General features: G+C 42.2%; 1 protein-coding gene across 1 annotated transcript in view; it reads left to right on the forward strand.

Annotated features, from left to right (window-relative positions):
* Nucleotides 1-4,190: 4,190 nt before the first annotated feature.
* Nucleotides 4,191-17,345, forward strand: part of gpr158b (G protein-coupled receptor 158b) — a 44,905-nt gene continuing 31,750 nt past the window's right edge. The window contains exons 1-2 of the mRNA XM_076162121.1: nt 4,191-5,059; nt 8,621-8,726. Coding sequence (XP_076018236.1) covers nt 4,197-5,059; nt 8,621-8,726 — 969 coding nt within the window. The 5' untranslated portion in view covers nt 4,191-4,196. The remainder of the gene's footprint in view (nt 5,060-8,620; nt 8,727-17,345) is intronic.

A 17,345-nucleotide genomic window follows, 5' to 3' on the forward strand; every position in this document is an offset into this window, starting at 1 on the left:
TGACACATTCTGTTTCTTATAGTCCGTCTCTTTCCTGACATACTGCAATTTTACACTCATCTGTTCTCACTCTGCTTGTACCATATGAGATGAATCATCATGGTGACATTTACAGTATATATGTATACTTGAATGGGTCAGAGTCTAATCAGGAATTTAATTTCAAGGATCTAGAATATAGTTCTAAGATTATCATCATTGAGATGTTTAGGTTGCTCTGAACTGGTACTTTGTGCAGATATGTGCACGATGGTAACTTCTGCACCACAGCTTATGTGCAAGCTTAATCGGGCTGAAATATAAAGCACCGTCTGTTGACCAATCATGCCATTTGGAAAATGCTTTCACAGTTTGTGCAGGATCCCATTGATGTAAGTGCACATATCGTTAGGGGTGCTCTCTGTAGACATTTGAAAACGTTAATGTAGAGAGACGGCTAATGTAGAGTCTGCGCTGGATTGAGCCAGAAGCTAGGAAATGCAGTTTGGAAAGAAGTTATACGTTTTGCAGGGATGGCATGGCTTCACTTTGTTGTTGGCTCCAGATAATCTGCATCTCCTGGCATGACATGGGAGACTATAGGTTGATCCTACCTTCTCCTCTGATTGATTTGATTTGAAACCTATTAAGATTTATATGTACAGATGAATACTTTTAGGCAACAACCATACAAACATAGTATAAAAGTCTCTGACATGCTAAAAAGCTAGATTCAATACAGAAACACTCCCCTTTTGCAAATATGTACTCTCTCATATTCTCGCCGCAAAAAAGAAAACACCTGCTTTTCAAAGGAGACATAGATGCAATCACCTTTGCCGCAACGGTGATCAACCATGATACATCAACTGAAGCGAGCCATATGCATACATTTACATTCTCTCCTCTCATTTTTTGTGGCTTCACATATGGTATCTGTCTCATTACTGTCTATAAAACAATGCAAAACCCTCAGTAAATCTGGCCCTAAGGCTCAACATGCACACAGCGACCTGCCTAACATGCACATGCTGTCACAACAGATTTCTCAACCATAACAACACACAATGTGGGAAGAATTTTCATTTGATTTCATATTGATTAAATATGATACCAGTAAAGTCTCCCTTACTGTAACAGATATAATCTATATAATACAATCAACATTTGGCAAGACAACAATACAGCCTCAAATCAAATTGAAATACACGTCATGTTGTCACCCAAATCTGTTGGCACACCATCATTCCTTTGGCAGACTTTGTCTTGGAAAGTAAACATCACTGAATGTTACTGATGTCATCCAGCCCATGTCATGTTCACGAGGCAGCTGCGGTTGATCTGTCAGCCTGAAACTTGTCATTTCACAGTGTGACTGAGGGGAGGGAATGTGTCACGGCTGCACACTAACCTCAAAGACTATTAATCATGACTTTGAACCTCTGTCTTTTCCCTGTTTTGAGTAGTCTATAGTAACACATTATATTGCAGAATGTGTAAATCTAAGGTAGCACATTTACTATTGCATCATAGTGTAAATGCCTGGTCAGTATAGATGCAAAAGGTCTGTCCCCAGCACTGGTAAACTACATGTGTTGTGTGTAACTACATGCTTGAAAATAAGAATGCCAGACATACATTTCATTGCACAACCTTTCAGAATAAAATCCACTTTTAAACAACCAATGCACAGTACCATCACATAACAGCATCATAGTCATGACAACAGGCACACTTTTGATAACAACTGTCTCAAAAATACAAGCCCTGAACTCACAGTGTGTCCCGATGTCATCTGTCTGCAAAGTGCTACCACACTGCTGATTACTCTGTGTCTCCTTTCTGCTTTGGTGCTCAGTGGGCTTTAGTTTGCCCGCCATGTTCTGTGCTGAGCACTTAAATACTCATCTGTAGTTATTTTGTACTTGAGTACCAATGCATATTTGAATACAAACACACTGTTTAGTCACTGTAGGTTGTACCACCCATCTGGATACGACAAAGCAAAACTATTTTCCCTCTCCTTCATGGAGTTCTGCTCTTACTGACAGCTTCTACATTAGCAGGGATGGAGGACTGATACCACTGTAATGACAAAAAAATTATATCTTTGTAAGCAGCAGATAAACACCATAATTCAAACTGATAAATCATTTAATCGTCCATGTGAGTGTGATATGGATCAAGACAGACAATTGCCTATGATTCAAATTAGCTGCAATGTTTGAGACTCTGATAATTACCCTCCTTTCAGTGAGCTCAGTGTTCTCCTCTGAAGATCCACAGATAATTATCAATAGTAAGTGATGTCTTTTCAAACACCTGGTTGTGTGTGATCGTAGAATTTCATACGTTTCTGAGCAGAACCTATTTGGCACTCAAAAAAACAAAACATCCATTGTAACCCGAGTAACTTCCCATTGTCAGCAGCTCCTAATTGAACATGAGTGGATTTACTTCAAATACAACATTCTTCTTGTGTGTGTTTGATCTTAACTTCCCTCGCTTTTAAAGGAACCTCTGGGAAAACAGTCAGTGTGTGTAAATGACCAGCTGCTTCTGCCACTGTTATGGTCCCAGAGCATGCAGATGAATCAGCAAATACCTATCAAATATTCATCACACAAGAGGGCGGTGGTACAGCTTGTAAAAGAAGACAAACTATAGAGGACAGGAGCAGTAGTAAGTAAAAAAGTTTGTCTATGTCACCTGATTATTTCACAATTTAGTAATATTCTGCTTCTACATATCCACAAGCATTCAATATTGCTTGCATGCTTATTGTGTTTCCTCATCTGTGTGGGCGTATCTGATGTGTTCTTCTATGTTATATTTTATATTTCACGTAATTACACATTAAAATTATTGTGCTCATGTTTTGTATGTGTCTGTGTGTGTGTGAGAGATGTGTGAAGGCCTATGTACGTGGAGATACTGCAGTGCCATACTGGTTAGCTTCCTCCTCACAGGCTGCAGCACGCATCGGGCAGTGCTTGGAGATCTCTGTGGTCGTCACCTTGCTTTGCCATGGCAACAGCCTGTCAGTCACCCCAGGCAAGCTGTGTTCTGCAAAACCCATTTACAGTCTGAATCTCACTCTGATGAGCACTGGAGAATGTCGAAGCAGACACGCATGGATGTGTGTGCGCGCCCAGGCACACACACAGGAAGACAAACACACACACACACACACACACACACACACACACACACACACACACACACACACACACACACACAAACAGGGCTTTCGTGGTTATTTATGATCAACAACAGATGGACTCGCGCTGTATCTAAACTCACAGGAGCCAATAGGTATTCAAACACCCTGTTGTCATGTTGGTGTGGGAATTAGAAAGACACATTACGATCATTTTCATTTTGGAAACACAGTTCTACAAAAACTTGCAACCCTAATATAATATTATATACATAGATATACTATATGTGTGTCTGTATAACTGTTACTCAATAACACTATTTGATTCGATTCTATACTCGATTCTATTCTTTTCTATTCCATACTGTATTCCTGGTTCAATCTGATGGCCACCCTATTCTATTCTATTCTATTCTATTCTATTTTTAGTCTGAGTCTGATTGCCACGCTCCTCTTTCATTTTCATCACTGATCGTCCTGTACCTCCCTCCCACCTCCCATCTATTCTTCCTACGGGCGCTACTTTCAGCACCGGACAGCTCCAGTCGCTCCCACGCTCCGCCCACCTCCGGCAGATAGGCAGTAAAAAACAACCACACGCTCAGTGGTCGACACTTCACCTGGCCTATTAGGGCTTTTATTGGGAGGGACGGGACTTCGATTGCAATTTGCTTCGCTCTTCATCATCCGAACCCATCCACATGGATTTGCCTGAGGAGGGGGAAAGAGACCACAAGCGGTGATGAGGAGTCATTGTTGTTTATGAGTTAGGGAGTCTGTCTGGCAGCTGGTTGGATCTGCTGGCGGAAGAAGAGGAGGAGAAGAAAAGAGGGAAAGTCTTCGCGCTTTCTGTCACGGACTAAAGGAATGAGAAGTACAAAGCCTGACTCGGTTCATCACCCTTTTCTCCAAAGCATGGATCTGAAATCCAGGACATTCTCTGGCATGTGCATTCTAGTGTGTTTCTAACCGAGCTCGACGAAGAAAGTGGTCTTGGTGATGCTCGCCACACTTTGCCAAGTGCTCACGGTTTCCTCTCTGTGAAAAAAAAGGAACGATGGCTCCTCTGGTCGTCATGCTGCTCCTGCAAACGGGACTCGTTTGGGGTTCAAACTACGGTTACGTGGAGTGGTCGGATAACGACAAAGACGAGAAGAACCCCACGATCTTCAGCACGCAAATCGTCAACAAGGAGCAGCAGCACCACCCCACTCATTACCCGCTACCCGCCACCCAGCGCGCCGTGGTGGCGCACAAAATCGAGGAGGACCTGCCGAGGGTCGTGACCGCTTTCCTGCACACCGGAGACTCCTCCGCCCTGAGGCAGGTCAACTGTTCTCGGAGGTACGAGCTCAGCAGCCTGAGAGGCGGCCTGCACGCCGCCTCCCACTATTCCCTTCACGGCATCCTGGATACCGTCGCGCACGCCACAAACTTCCTTAATATGATCATCCAGGCCAACAGGTCCCGAGAACAAACCCTGCGGAGGGACATCCACTGGTACCACGCACTGGTTCAGAGCATCCTAGAGGGGGACCCGAAGATCCAACGGGCGGTTGTAACCTTCCACACGGACGCGCCGTCGCCGGGTCCACACGTTTTCCTCCAGGCGACCAGAACCGAGAAGGAGAGGGTGGTGCTGCAGGACCTGTCCGGGTCCGCGCACCGTCAGTTGAACAGCAGGAGCCCCGAGTCCGAGTGGTTTAACGAGTTTAGGGACGGGAAGAGACCCCACCTGCACAGGAGGGCACCGCACGGCCCCGCCGGGACCAAGACCGGAAGTTACCTGCTGGACAAAAACCAGATCAAGTGGTCAGCACCGTACCTGGAGTGTGAGCACGGAGCGTTTGTGCCCTACTGGCTGCTCACGCTGTCTGCTGGCTTCTATGGACTGAAGAGCAACTTTGCACCGGAGTTCAGGTGAGAAGTGTGTGTGTGTGTGTGTGTGTGTGTGAGAGAGACAGAGAGAGATAGAGATAGAGACAGATCTAATCTAATCTTCATCTAATCATGAAAAAGTTACATCTTGTATAAAATCCTTGTATTCGTTTGAGAATCATTCACTTTGAGGTTTAATGTAAATGTTGTAAAGGAGATGAGCAGTTGGTGATACAGAAGCAGGTACACACACCTCTGTGCATGTACACACAATCCAATGGACAGTGTAGTTGTTGTAAAAGTGTTTGTTGGTAAGAGGCTCTACATAAATTGGCGTGTGTGTGTGTGATGGGGGATGGGGGTGTTACATTAAAAACACCTCAGATTTCAAGGCCCCATCCATGATCAATGAAATCATGAATAAAAAATGAAAGACAAACAACTGCAATTTGAGGCCACCCCAGCTGCAATTAACCATGAGGTCAGTCTGTGGTGTAAAAGAGAAAAGTGTACTCTATTCTTGATAAACATAATAATAGGTAGGCTTATTTTACTGTAATGTTTGGAATTTGCCAGGTAACATTGTGTCTGGAGCCTTTGAGAAACACACATGTCTCCACTCGTACACGCTCAGCAAAATGTGAGAGTTCGATGTTTCTTATTTATTAAGGCACAAATGGAGCTAAAATAGGAGATGTAGGAAATGAAAATGAGTGTTGATCAGTGTTTTATGAGTTAAATGCTCTGGGCTGAAGGTTTCAGACCAACAAGCATTGATCTGCTGGGTACCTTGGGACCATCAAATACTTTTTCTATAACGATACTGTTTGTAATAGTGCATTTTTGGAATGTTATTGCTGTCATCATCATTACCTGCTGTTACCACCTGGGTCTGGATTCCTCCAAAAACCACAGCAGCGCGAAGACAAGTGTAGAGTTACAGTGTCAAAAAACTAAACTCCCTGTCAAATGTAACAGAACCAGAATAACTGTTTCCATTTTGGATCTAGCTTTGATTCATAATCACAACCTCAGATTGGTGTTACAAGAGCTAATGAGGCCATTTATTTAAGCATCAAGCAGCGGGATAGATGTCAGCCGTACAGTGTTAAAGCATTATCCTCATGTCCTATTTCTAAGTGAACTGCGTGTCACACTGCTTACACGTGCTCATTTGCCAAAAACACCACTTACTGTCTATTAGACACGCTGCAGGATAAAGTCAGCAGAATGTCACCTAGAACAGGTTTAATTGGATGAGAGAAATGGCAGCTCTGCTTGTATCTGTGACCCTTACAGGTCTGAGAATGTCAAGAGATTAAAGGAATGAATCAAACAAGGAAATCAGGCTTAATCAGGGAACTTTAACGAGTGTCAAAATCACTTTGTGGTGTGAGTTGTAGCTCTGCACCTTATCTGGTGATTCTTCATCCTCATCCGTCTTAATTGTGCCTTGAAGTGAACAAAAGAAAAGACAAATTTTGTGTTGAGGATAGAAACACTGATGGCATCACCTCCCCTGTTGAGTTCTTGTCTCTCTCCCACTGTTTCCTTTCCTGCTTTCCTTCTAGGCCAAATCTAAAAGCCTGATCTACAAACAAAAACAGGTCCTCAGTGTTTTGTAAATCTAATCAAAACGTAAATAAAGAGTTCTAGAGCATTTTAGAGTATAAGTGAGAGTAACTGCCTTGAGACACTCCTCAGTGTATATTCAATAGTAATACGATTACCCAGTTGCAGTTCTACTACAGCTGCAATACTATAATATAGTAGAATAGCAGCTGGTTTTCAAAGGTGACACTGCAAAGGATGAGCGGGTTATAGATCAGTGATGGATGGAAACACAACACCATCAAAAACATTATCCAGCCTCACATCTTGGTTGGAATTGACTGAGGAAAGTTCATGTGGTGTGAATGTTGCTATAAAGGGTGTCAACAAACTGCATGCATCTCTTTCGTTCGCAGCGAAATCATTAGACACCTTTAGTCTAAGTAAGGATTAGAACATATGACATCCTGTGTTCATTAAAAACAACACACGGCCATGACTCATAGTGCAAGAGAACGAGATCTGAAGGTTACGAGGTGTGTATGACAGAACATCTATATGAATGGGGCTATTTCATTTCATCAACATGGAGGCACGGGTATATTATTGGCTATGGCTCCTGAAACCAGCACTGGTTACTCAAGCTCCACACACTCCCGGACTGGCAGGGTTGAGTTGCCAGCCCACCCTTTAACAAGCAGTGTGATGTGATGGCTCTGCTGTATTATTAAAAGATTATGCCACCTATTCTCTCCCGCTGTGGTCAACTCTGCCTCTCTGTTCTGTCAATATCCCAACTGCAAGAATACAAATGTAACAGGACGTGTCTGTCATGGTGGTACGTTTGCTTCCTGATGCTCTTTTACACACTCTGTGGTGTTCACTTCCACAGATCCAAATTCATGTCTCAGATCATCAATCACACTATGTCTGCTTTTTTCTCTCCAGTTCTTTCTGTCCCCACTGAGGCCTTTTCTCTTACACACAGACTTCACTACTTTTGCCTCTCTTCAGATGTGCGCTTGAAAAAAGAGGAGCAAGCCAGAGCTTCTCGCCATGCTTGTTTGTCCCACTTGCCAGCCTATAAATGGATGTAATGGGTGTCAGGGTGAGAATGTATCTGAGAACATGCCTGTGAACGTTGGCGTGTGGATGGCTAAGTGTATGTTTCCTGAAAGAGAGAAAATGACTATAGATCGGGAGAAATCATTAGAGATGCTAAGGAGACTAAATGGATGAGAGAGGGTCTGTGTGAGTATGTGTTAGTGTGTGTGTGTGTGTTTGTGGGGGGTGGGGGCTCATGTCTGATGGACTGGACTCTAATGTCCAGACACACACTTGTAGTGAACTACACCCAACAGGTTGAACTCTCTTTAGTCTAAAGGCAGTTTTGTAATTTTCCTTCTTTTTTTAATGTTCTTTCTAAATTAAATCCTGTTATGATCTTGTCAACATGGAGTCATTGGATATCAGATCTATTAAAGATGTAACTGAACACGCTTGTACTGTTGTGGTGGGGGTGTTGTTGCCCGTGTGTGTGTGTGTGTGACTCATGTTATGATCAAATGTCATCAACTGGCTCTCATTTCTGTTATGAAGATTAAGAATAAAAGAGGAATGTGTCGATGTGTTTCCCTTTTTAAGTCGGTACCTCCTCCCTTGCAGATCCACTGAGTAGAGGAGTTTTGTCGCTGACTTTGCTTGCAACAAGGTTTAGCTGCAGCATTTGTTTGTTTGTTTTCTGTCCTGTAAAATGAATTAATTTGCTGTGGTAATGTTACTTTTTACTCCTTTAAGTTGAAGCGGCAGATCTGATCCAACTAAGACCAAACATACATACACAGCATCATAAAATACAGAATCTACACTTCCCACAAACTGTCCTGAGTGAGATCAAATATTGAATTCAATCAAATATTGAATTAATTCTTCTTCTTCTTCTTTTCTTTCATTCCTCCTCCTTTCTCTTCACCTTCCTTACTCCCTTCCCTGCACCAATCTCTCTCATTCTCCTCTCCTCTTCCCTTCATTCCCCTTCCTCTCTTCTGCTAGGGGGGTGGTCCGCGTTGACGTGAACCTGCAGGACGTGGACATCGACCAGTGCTCCAACAGCGGCTGGTTCGCTGGGACTCATCGCTGTAACCTCACCAGCATGGAAGTGAGTCTGCTCTGGCTGTCATCGCCGTGCGTCATCATCATCACTCAACACTTAATGGGAAAATAGCAACTTTCTACTTTATTCCTTTCATTCATCTGTACATGTTTATCCACACACGTCTGTTCATTCCAGTGTTCTATAGCAGAGTGTGCTGTTAACTCACGGTGAGTCACTGCGTGTGAGACTGTCAGCGGAATGATATAAATGTAGATGTGTCACATGCATAAACACTAAAGAATCACAGTTTCAACCCTCTGAGGCCACAGCTCATCAGGAAAACGACTCAAGACTCGACACCAAATTTTCACACCTTAAGATGTGACTTTTTAATAAGCCTGATATTTTCTACTCCCACTAAAAAAATAATCTGTGAGGGAAGAAGTGGGAGAATTTAATCCTGTCGAAGAAAACTAATTTTAAATTCTTGTTTTTCCACTTGAAGGAAAGTCTCTAAAATCACTGAAAGAGAAAAATCATCTAAATATTTAATTGAAGAAGACTTTCATAATCCTGTCCTATACGGATCAATACCAGACTCGTCAATACAGGATACAGAAATGCAACTTATTTGGTATTCCTCTATCCTCGGTGCTCTACTCTAGATATCTTGATACATACAGATCAGGTAGTCAAGTCTAAAATTACACATTATAATAAACTGTATCTACATGTTAAGATTCACAAGACCTGAACATGTTTAGTTTGGATTTGTACATTTCTAACCTGGGGATCATTGACTTCCACTGTGAGCCCTAACACAACCTCCTCAGCTACTCTCACTCACGTTTTCTTATATTAAACACTTGTTTTGGTATCAAGTTCAAAAATAGGCACATTTCCCATCCTGATTATCTGTCTTTTATATGATTCTCCCCTGAGCAGGATTTAGGACTTTAGAGACACAGAGTCTGTTCTTGTCATTGTCGGGTCAACACAGTGAAAAGCCTCAGACAGCCTCCCAGTGTTTACATTCTCTATGTGCTTAATAACACAAGGGGCTGTGAGGGTTGTTGTCTGTGATGATGATGATGAAGATGATGGTGATGCTTGGCTATAGGCTGATGCGAGTGTGTGCATGTGTGATTCCTACCTGGGAGGCTGCAGTGCTGGCAGCGGCTGTAGATCACATTTTGTCAGTGTTCAGGGTGAAGTAGAGGTGGGGGGGACGGGGGCGAGTCAGAGAGCAATAAGACAGGACTATACACTGAATGTGTCTGCTGGAGGAAAAAAACAAACAAACGTCCTGCTGTTTACGTGTGAGTGTGTGTGTGTGTCTTTGTCCGGGTCTCAGCTTGTCTGATTTTGCCCACTCGCTCCTGTCAGCAGCAATTAGTTAGTGTTATGTGATGTATTCGGGAAATTTCCTCAACTCCGGTAGTGAGAGTAGCTGCACAGGCTTGCATGGCACACTGTATGATCTATAATAAATGCAGCGTAATGGATTGCAGCAAGATGTGGTGAATAATTGACCATGCTCTTTGTCTGCATGCGACCCCCCCCCACTCTTGGTTTGTCTTGGGAAAACTACAGAGGACACACAAGAGGTCTGCATGTTCGCCCTGATTGACTCTACTGCTTCCATGTGCAACTCTGTCATGGCTCCTGTCTAATTAATCTAAATGGGTGGAATTTGTATGCTTTCCCTTAATAACAACCATAATTTTGTGATTGTCTGTGTACTTGTTTATGTCTCTGTTAGTGATGTGATGTATTTGTTGATAGTGTGTCAGTAACAGAGACAGACAACATTTAGTTACCAAGAACAATTCAATCTTCTGTTATCTTAAGATGACATAAGATCATTATTAGACTTAACTGTTCTCCACTAATGATTTATCCTCATGCAACATTCATAGCAGGGGTCAATCATTCAATGCCACCTTTAATAATTGAAGTAATCTTGTTTACAGTTAAATAGGTGAAGGTGCTTATGTTGAACATTGTCCAAGTGCCATCAATTATGATTTCATCTGCTAAACTAAACTCAAAGGTGCTGAACTGCCCTGAAAGATTTGTTTTTTGACTAGACCTTTATTTCTGTAACATGTTGACATCAGATGATTCTACCTGTCTACACACACCATTAGACACACACAGTGCACACACCGTAGGTCAGTGTTTTGGCAAGCATCCATGTTTGGCAGTGGGTGTCTGACACAATGAGAACTGGACCATCACAAAAAGAATTTAGAAGGGTGGGGGGGGTTAATATGGTCTGTTTTCACTCAGTATGCAGAGCAGTGCTGCAGGAAAGGAGCGCACAGGTGAAGGAATGTGTTTTTGGACATTAAAGCATTGGAAAGGCTTCAAATTAGATCCTAACAAACAACAAGAACATGTAAATGTGTGTAAAATCTCCCCTTTAACTAATCACATAAACATAAACACTCTATACTGTCACACATATAAAACACAACAACCTTAAAGCTACAGTAAGAAACAGTGAAAAGTATAATGGCTCTACAGCGCCTCCTACTGATGACTTCATGTATCACAAGCAGCATCACTACCTTAACTGTGGAAAGGAGGAGGGAAGAGTCAGTCAGAATTCCTCTGTGATTTCACTCGTTCCACAAGGCAGATGTGATAGCTCTCATATACAGTATGTGGTTGTGACTTCTCACGGATGATTACCATAATACAGAAATACCATCAGTGCATAGGATGTTCGAAGATGTCTCTTTCTGTCTCGCTTGCCTTGAGCAACCAATATGTTGTGTTCTCTCTTTGATAAATAGACATGTAACCATCTCACAAGTAGGTGTCGGAATCCATGGCAACTAATCTCCATTCTGGCATCTCAGAGTCACAGTTAAATATCTATCCTCAGGGTTTCTTGTGCGATCTGCAGCTGATTGGTTTCTTGATTGAAAGACTTTGGTAGGATTTGATGAATTCATTTGCAAAAACAGGTAATCCTATTTTTGTAAGATGGAAAAAAACATATTTGTCTTGCTGTGCTATACTAAGGTCGACCCCTAGAACTCTCTCTATCATTGGATAGCAAATGAACAATTTGATTGGTGGTCCGTGTTTCCACAGCAGCCCCTGTGTTGTGCTTGGAAAACATAATCACACCGTTTGTTTTAATGTGGGATTGCTCTTTCTTTCGCCTTCTTTCTCTTCTGTCATCATTTCCTTTCATTTCTCTCTCTGTGCCTCAGCCTTTTCTCTACCTTTCTCTCCCTGTTCTTTCTTTCTCTAATCAATATCTAATAGTGTCGTTTATCTGCCCCATTTCCCTGTCTTTGTCTTTCTTCTTCCCGCTTTTCAATTTTCCCCCTTGAATCAGAAAATGCAATCAAATGTTTCTGTGTTGCTAAAATAGCACCTCAGTACATCTTGTTTCGAAATAATTGTTTTTTTTTCAAGATCATCATGACGAGGAGTAAATTCCTCTTTGTCCCCTCGTCCCCATTAAAATCTTAATCTGACTAAATACATTTTTGGGAAATGGCCTGTGGAAAGTAAGTGTGAGGCTCATTGCTTTCCCCCACAATGTGCACACACACACACACACCCTCCGGCTCATCTGTCTCTCAGAGAAAAAGATAATAAGACGTCTCTCCTAATGTGACGGAGCATTGTGTGTTCTTGAGAGTGCACCACGCACATTATCACAACAGCTCTGCTCTCATTATTACTCGGTGAAATGTGCAGGCAGTCGCTTCCATGTTATGAGTAGAATGGGAGATTTTTCAGGTTCTATGTGTCTTCCTTTTGAAAAAGCTGGAAACGTGACAAGGTTTGCCGCAGTGCAATTTAGCCATCAAATGCGTCACCGTACAGACAGTAGGTATTCTCAGTTTCTTCTCCTATGTAAGGTGGCTTTCATACCTACAGCATTTGGCCAATTTGAATCTCACCTTGGTGCATTTACCCCCTTTGGTTTGTTTCTGATGAGAAAGCAGCAATCGCACTCGGGTGCAGACCAAAACAAAACAGTTCCAAGTCCCCGTGGGAGAGGTGGTCTCGGGCCCATTCCAAGTAAAGCTTAGTCTGGTGTGATTGCAGTGAGAAAGTAATTCAAAAGCAATCTGAGTAAAATACAGGACGTGAAAAGGGAGCAGGTTGTGTGTGAGTGCGTCTATGCTTCCCCTCTATCTGCGTAGAGGATTTGACAGCCACTCCACATGGTTACTTTATTCTTACAACACCAGGACTTTCTCTGAAATCAGCTGATTGTCCTTGGCCGGGAGATTGTAACATACAGGGCCAGATATACGAACATGAAGCACGCAGCCTGATGAGAGTATCTTTGAATGGTCGCAATTTGCGTAAAATGAATGTCTAATTTCCTAAGGTTGTAGCTAATTAAGCAATCAGCGAATGGGCTCGCCTACTAATTGCATTTGGTGTCTGAATGAGAGTTTAAAATGCGCAGTTCAATGGTGGAAGCCCTCATAGAGCCCTCAACAAGCAAGGGAAATATGATCAGATACAAATTCAATGATATTTAATTCCAAAGAGCAAACAAACATTCACACAACAAACATTCCCCCCCAGATTTCACGATTATTCAGAATCACCGAAATAACATGTTTATATTATAGCATACATCACATTCTACTTCATTTTATTGTAACCCAATATGGGGTTCAATAGTTCATATTAGCCCGTTAGCCCCAACAACTCAGATTCAGTGTGATTTCCTCTTATCTGGTCTGTCTTATCTGTCAGCTTTAACTTAGTTCACTCACACGTAGCATCAACTGTTGTCCCAGTTTCACACTGCTGTCTCCTTGGAGATTTTTTGACAGTTTGGTGCGTCTGTATGCTTGGGGGTGTGTGTGTGCGTGTGTGTGTGGGGGTGGGGGGTGGGGAAGCATCCTTGCTCTTGTTCGATTTACTTTCTTACTTCATTTATGCATCAATGTGCTCTGCCAATTCATATCCCAGCATTCTTGGTTCTGGCACACCTATTCACTCTCTAAGTTGGAACTCATGCAGTGTGGGCAATCCTACTCAAAGATCCAAGGTTAACAGTACAGTCGTCTGAAACGGCTTCAAGCTGACATAATATTTTTGCAGGAAACTCACATCAAACTCAAAGATCATCACAAGCTCCAGTCTTCTTGGATCGGTCAGGTCTACCACTCCAAATTCAATTCTAAATCTAGAGAGGCTTCAACCTTGTGAAAATAAATAACAATAGTAAATAATTAATCAAATATCTCAATTTTTCAATCTACTGATGTTAATGCTATGTTACCAACTTTTAAATGAAGTGAATTAAACTAAACAACACCACAATTCTTCACTTCACTTTTAGTTTACTTCACACAACAATACACACCACCACTTACACGTTACTTAGTGTGTGTAGGTGCCGTCGGGAGACTTTGAAATGTTGAATGTGCTGCTGCAGGGGCCAGTCTGCTCTGTGACAAATTCATTCCTCCACTTCCTTCCATACGATTCTGATAATCTTTGCAGTATTGTAGGAAATTGCAGGATTTTGTTGAATTTGCAGAAAATCCTGCAATGGCAGAATTGCGGAAAAAGCGTGGAAGGACTGAACAACATATCAAAACACTTTATAAGAACGCAATTCAACTTCTGCTGCTAAAAAACTGACCTTCTATTACTCATAAAAGCCATGCAACAGAAGTCACCAGAAGAAAGTCCAAGGATATAAAAATAAGATGGCAAGACATAAAAAGGCAAACGGAAGAAAAGGTTTCATGTAATAAATCCCAAGCCACTGCAACTGGAGGACTCCTGCTCAGTCTGTTGAATAAGGAGACAGTGTAGGACAAAATGCAGACACTAATACACCTTTGCTAGTTTGCACCTGTACTTTAGAAGCAGAGACATTTCAGGTAAACTGGAACCCTGCTTATTGCATGAAACTTAAGTAAAATTCAATGAGATCAGGTTTGATCAGAGCAGAATGTGTCAAATCTGCATCCCAGACCATCACAAAAGGCCTTAGTACATCTGGCCCCATAGTGTACAAGTGCTCATTGTCTGTTTATCACACTGCATAGCAAATCACATTATGCTTCCCGGGGCTGTTTCTGTTCATGTGGCAAGATGGTGGTATTGTGCTGGTAAGTGGCATTTTCATTATTACAACAAGCGTGTGCGAGGAGTGAAGAATACATTACTTATTGCTTTACTAATTGCTGCTGGCAGAACTGAAGAGCAATTAGTTAGAACACGTCGTTGTATTATTGATTGTATTATATGTAAGATTTCTGCATTGGGTGAATGAACGAGAGCGCTTATAGCCTCAACCGAGTCACCTAACAATCAGGTCAGCTGCTTCACAGTTTGGTGTGCTTCCTTTAATGGAATGTGAAACCAACCGCACGAAGAAGCTATGGTGTGGACTCCCAAATGTGAAAAATGAATGTAATAGTGTTTTTGCATCTACAATTACTTACAGACTCTTTCAAAGAAGTGTTTGGTTTGGGATTTGGTGACCTTAGCTATTTCAAAAATAACGATGAAGCAATATGGATTGATCTTTGGAACTAGAGAGGGCAAGATGAGGCAAACGAAAAGGAGTGCGCACAATTATGCAATTAATGAATTAATAATGTTAGTTTCATTAGTTGGGCTGAGTATTGGCAATTACCTTGCAACATCAATTCAAAATATCTTCCTATACTTCTTTAATTGATTTGGAATTGAAATGGAATGAAAGTAAACATAACATACACACAGACATAACGTGTGTTATAGGAGAAAGTAACTCAATTAATCCAAGAGCAAACATTGACACGGAATTCTTATCCAAGCTTATGAAAGCATGTGTATCTTCTATATTGCATATTGCAGCTTTAAAAATAACTGTAATAAAAATGTAAATGGCGCTTCATGTGAATAACTCTACCTGCCTACTTACGGAGCAGCAGTGGACATGTTAGACACATTATCCCATATGATAGCAGGTTGTTTATCTCTTATGCTCCTCTCCTTCACTGCACTCACCAGCAGATCTGCCATGTTGCTTCCACTACGACTCTCATGCATGGCTCTCGTCTGCCCTACGTGCAAAACCATTTTCCATTCATCAAAGATGTAGTGAGAGGTTGTCGTCAAATATGAGTCCGTGGATCAGTCAAATCTTTTGGCTTAACTCCGTGATTCAATAACTTTGAGGCAGAGCTGTGTCTATGATAGAGCGACACGTAGGGATAACAAATGGGGCTCCAGTGTGTTTAGCATGTGGCGAACCCCACCATGCTGCAGAATGATGTACGGCCAATTTTGTTTGCATGCTTCTTATCCAGCTGGTAGTTTTTTTTAAATGAATTGTGTCATGAGTCATGAATTATGAGTTGCACGAGTTGGATCAAAGGGTTGAGCAGGCGTCTCTTTGTTTACTGTACCTCGGGATGCTGTCCCCTCAAATATGCCCGTGGGTTTGATGTGTTTCCAGAATATCTTATTGTGGTTTTGCACAGTTTGCAAAATGTATCAGTCACGTCCAATTCCTGGCTGTCTATTTTTAAAACCAAACCAAAATGAGGCCACACATTTTGCCTTAAGTGCTTCTCCAATTTCCCCCTCCATGCTGCAGATCGAATCTTCGCGGGCATGCGGCGCTTAGGAACAGGAAATGTGGAGATATTACAGATATATAAACATTAAATTAAATATCCATACTAGGGGTCAGAGTATTGATACAACAAAGTAAAAAATAGAATCTCGCTGTATACAGAAATGGATACATTGGCACATCCCCTGACAAATTCTCTTCTCTAACTTGGTGGTTTCGATAAGGATTCCTCACAAAGAACATGTACCATCGTCATGCCTGCATGTTTATGAGCTTTTTCTTCTTCATGGGCTTTTCCTGGTCTGCCCAGATACAACCAGGCTGTGTTTAAGTCACCATGAACCAAATACAAGACGTCATGCATTATGTATAGCCAGTCGTAGAGGAAGCATCTTACATAAGGCGCCTCTGCTTATATAATTGGAAGAGGACTTGAGGAAGATCAGAGGGTGTTTTCTGTGATGGGGTTCATCTGAGTAGGTTTGTGTTTGTTCTGTCCGTTTTGACATGTTAAAAAACTGTGTGTGCGCTTGCGTGAGTGTGCTTATATTCCGTCTCCGGCCAGGCTGTGAATATGTGGCAAGAGATAAAGGGTTTCAAAGAGGGGAGCTGTGCTAATGAGTGTAAACTGCTGCGACAGCCAAGCAGGGTTTCTCCTTCTCTCCCTCTGCCTCTCCACTCCTTCTCAACTCAAGTCAAATGAACCTCTTCTCTCTCTTTCACTCTCTCTCAGACACACACTGTCTCTCTCCATCTCTCTCTCGCACACAGACACACTCTCCCTAACTCTCTCTCACCTCACTCTACCCCCCACTTACTCCCCACTCCCTGTCTCTCTCTCTTTCTCTCTCTCTCTCATTCTCTCACACACAGTGTCTACCCACTCTCGTTTCTTCTCATCCTCTCTATCTTTGGCAGTCACTCCACCCACCCTTTAGGTATCTTCTCTTTTCTCTTTATTCTACCCTCTTCATCTCTTTCTCCATCTCTTGTTTCTGTCTGTCTCTATCCTCTTGAAGCCAATTAAATCCTCTAATGAGGGCAGACAGAGAAAGCAGAAATTACCCTGCCATCTGTCCGTATTGCATTGTCTGCTTTGGGTACTGCTC

Source organism: Genypterus blacodes, unplaced genomic scaffold, assembly GCF_046128005.1.
Source record: "Genypterus blacodes isolate CSIRO-AG114 ecotype Tasmania unplaced genomic scaffold, CSIRO-AGI_Gbla_v1 ptg000120l_1, whole genome shotgun sequence".
Classification (NCBI taxonomy): domain Eukaryota; kingdom Metazoa; phylum Chordata; class Actinopteri; order Ophidiiformes; family Ophidiidae; genus Genypterus; species Genypterus blacodes.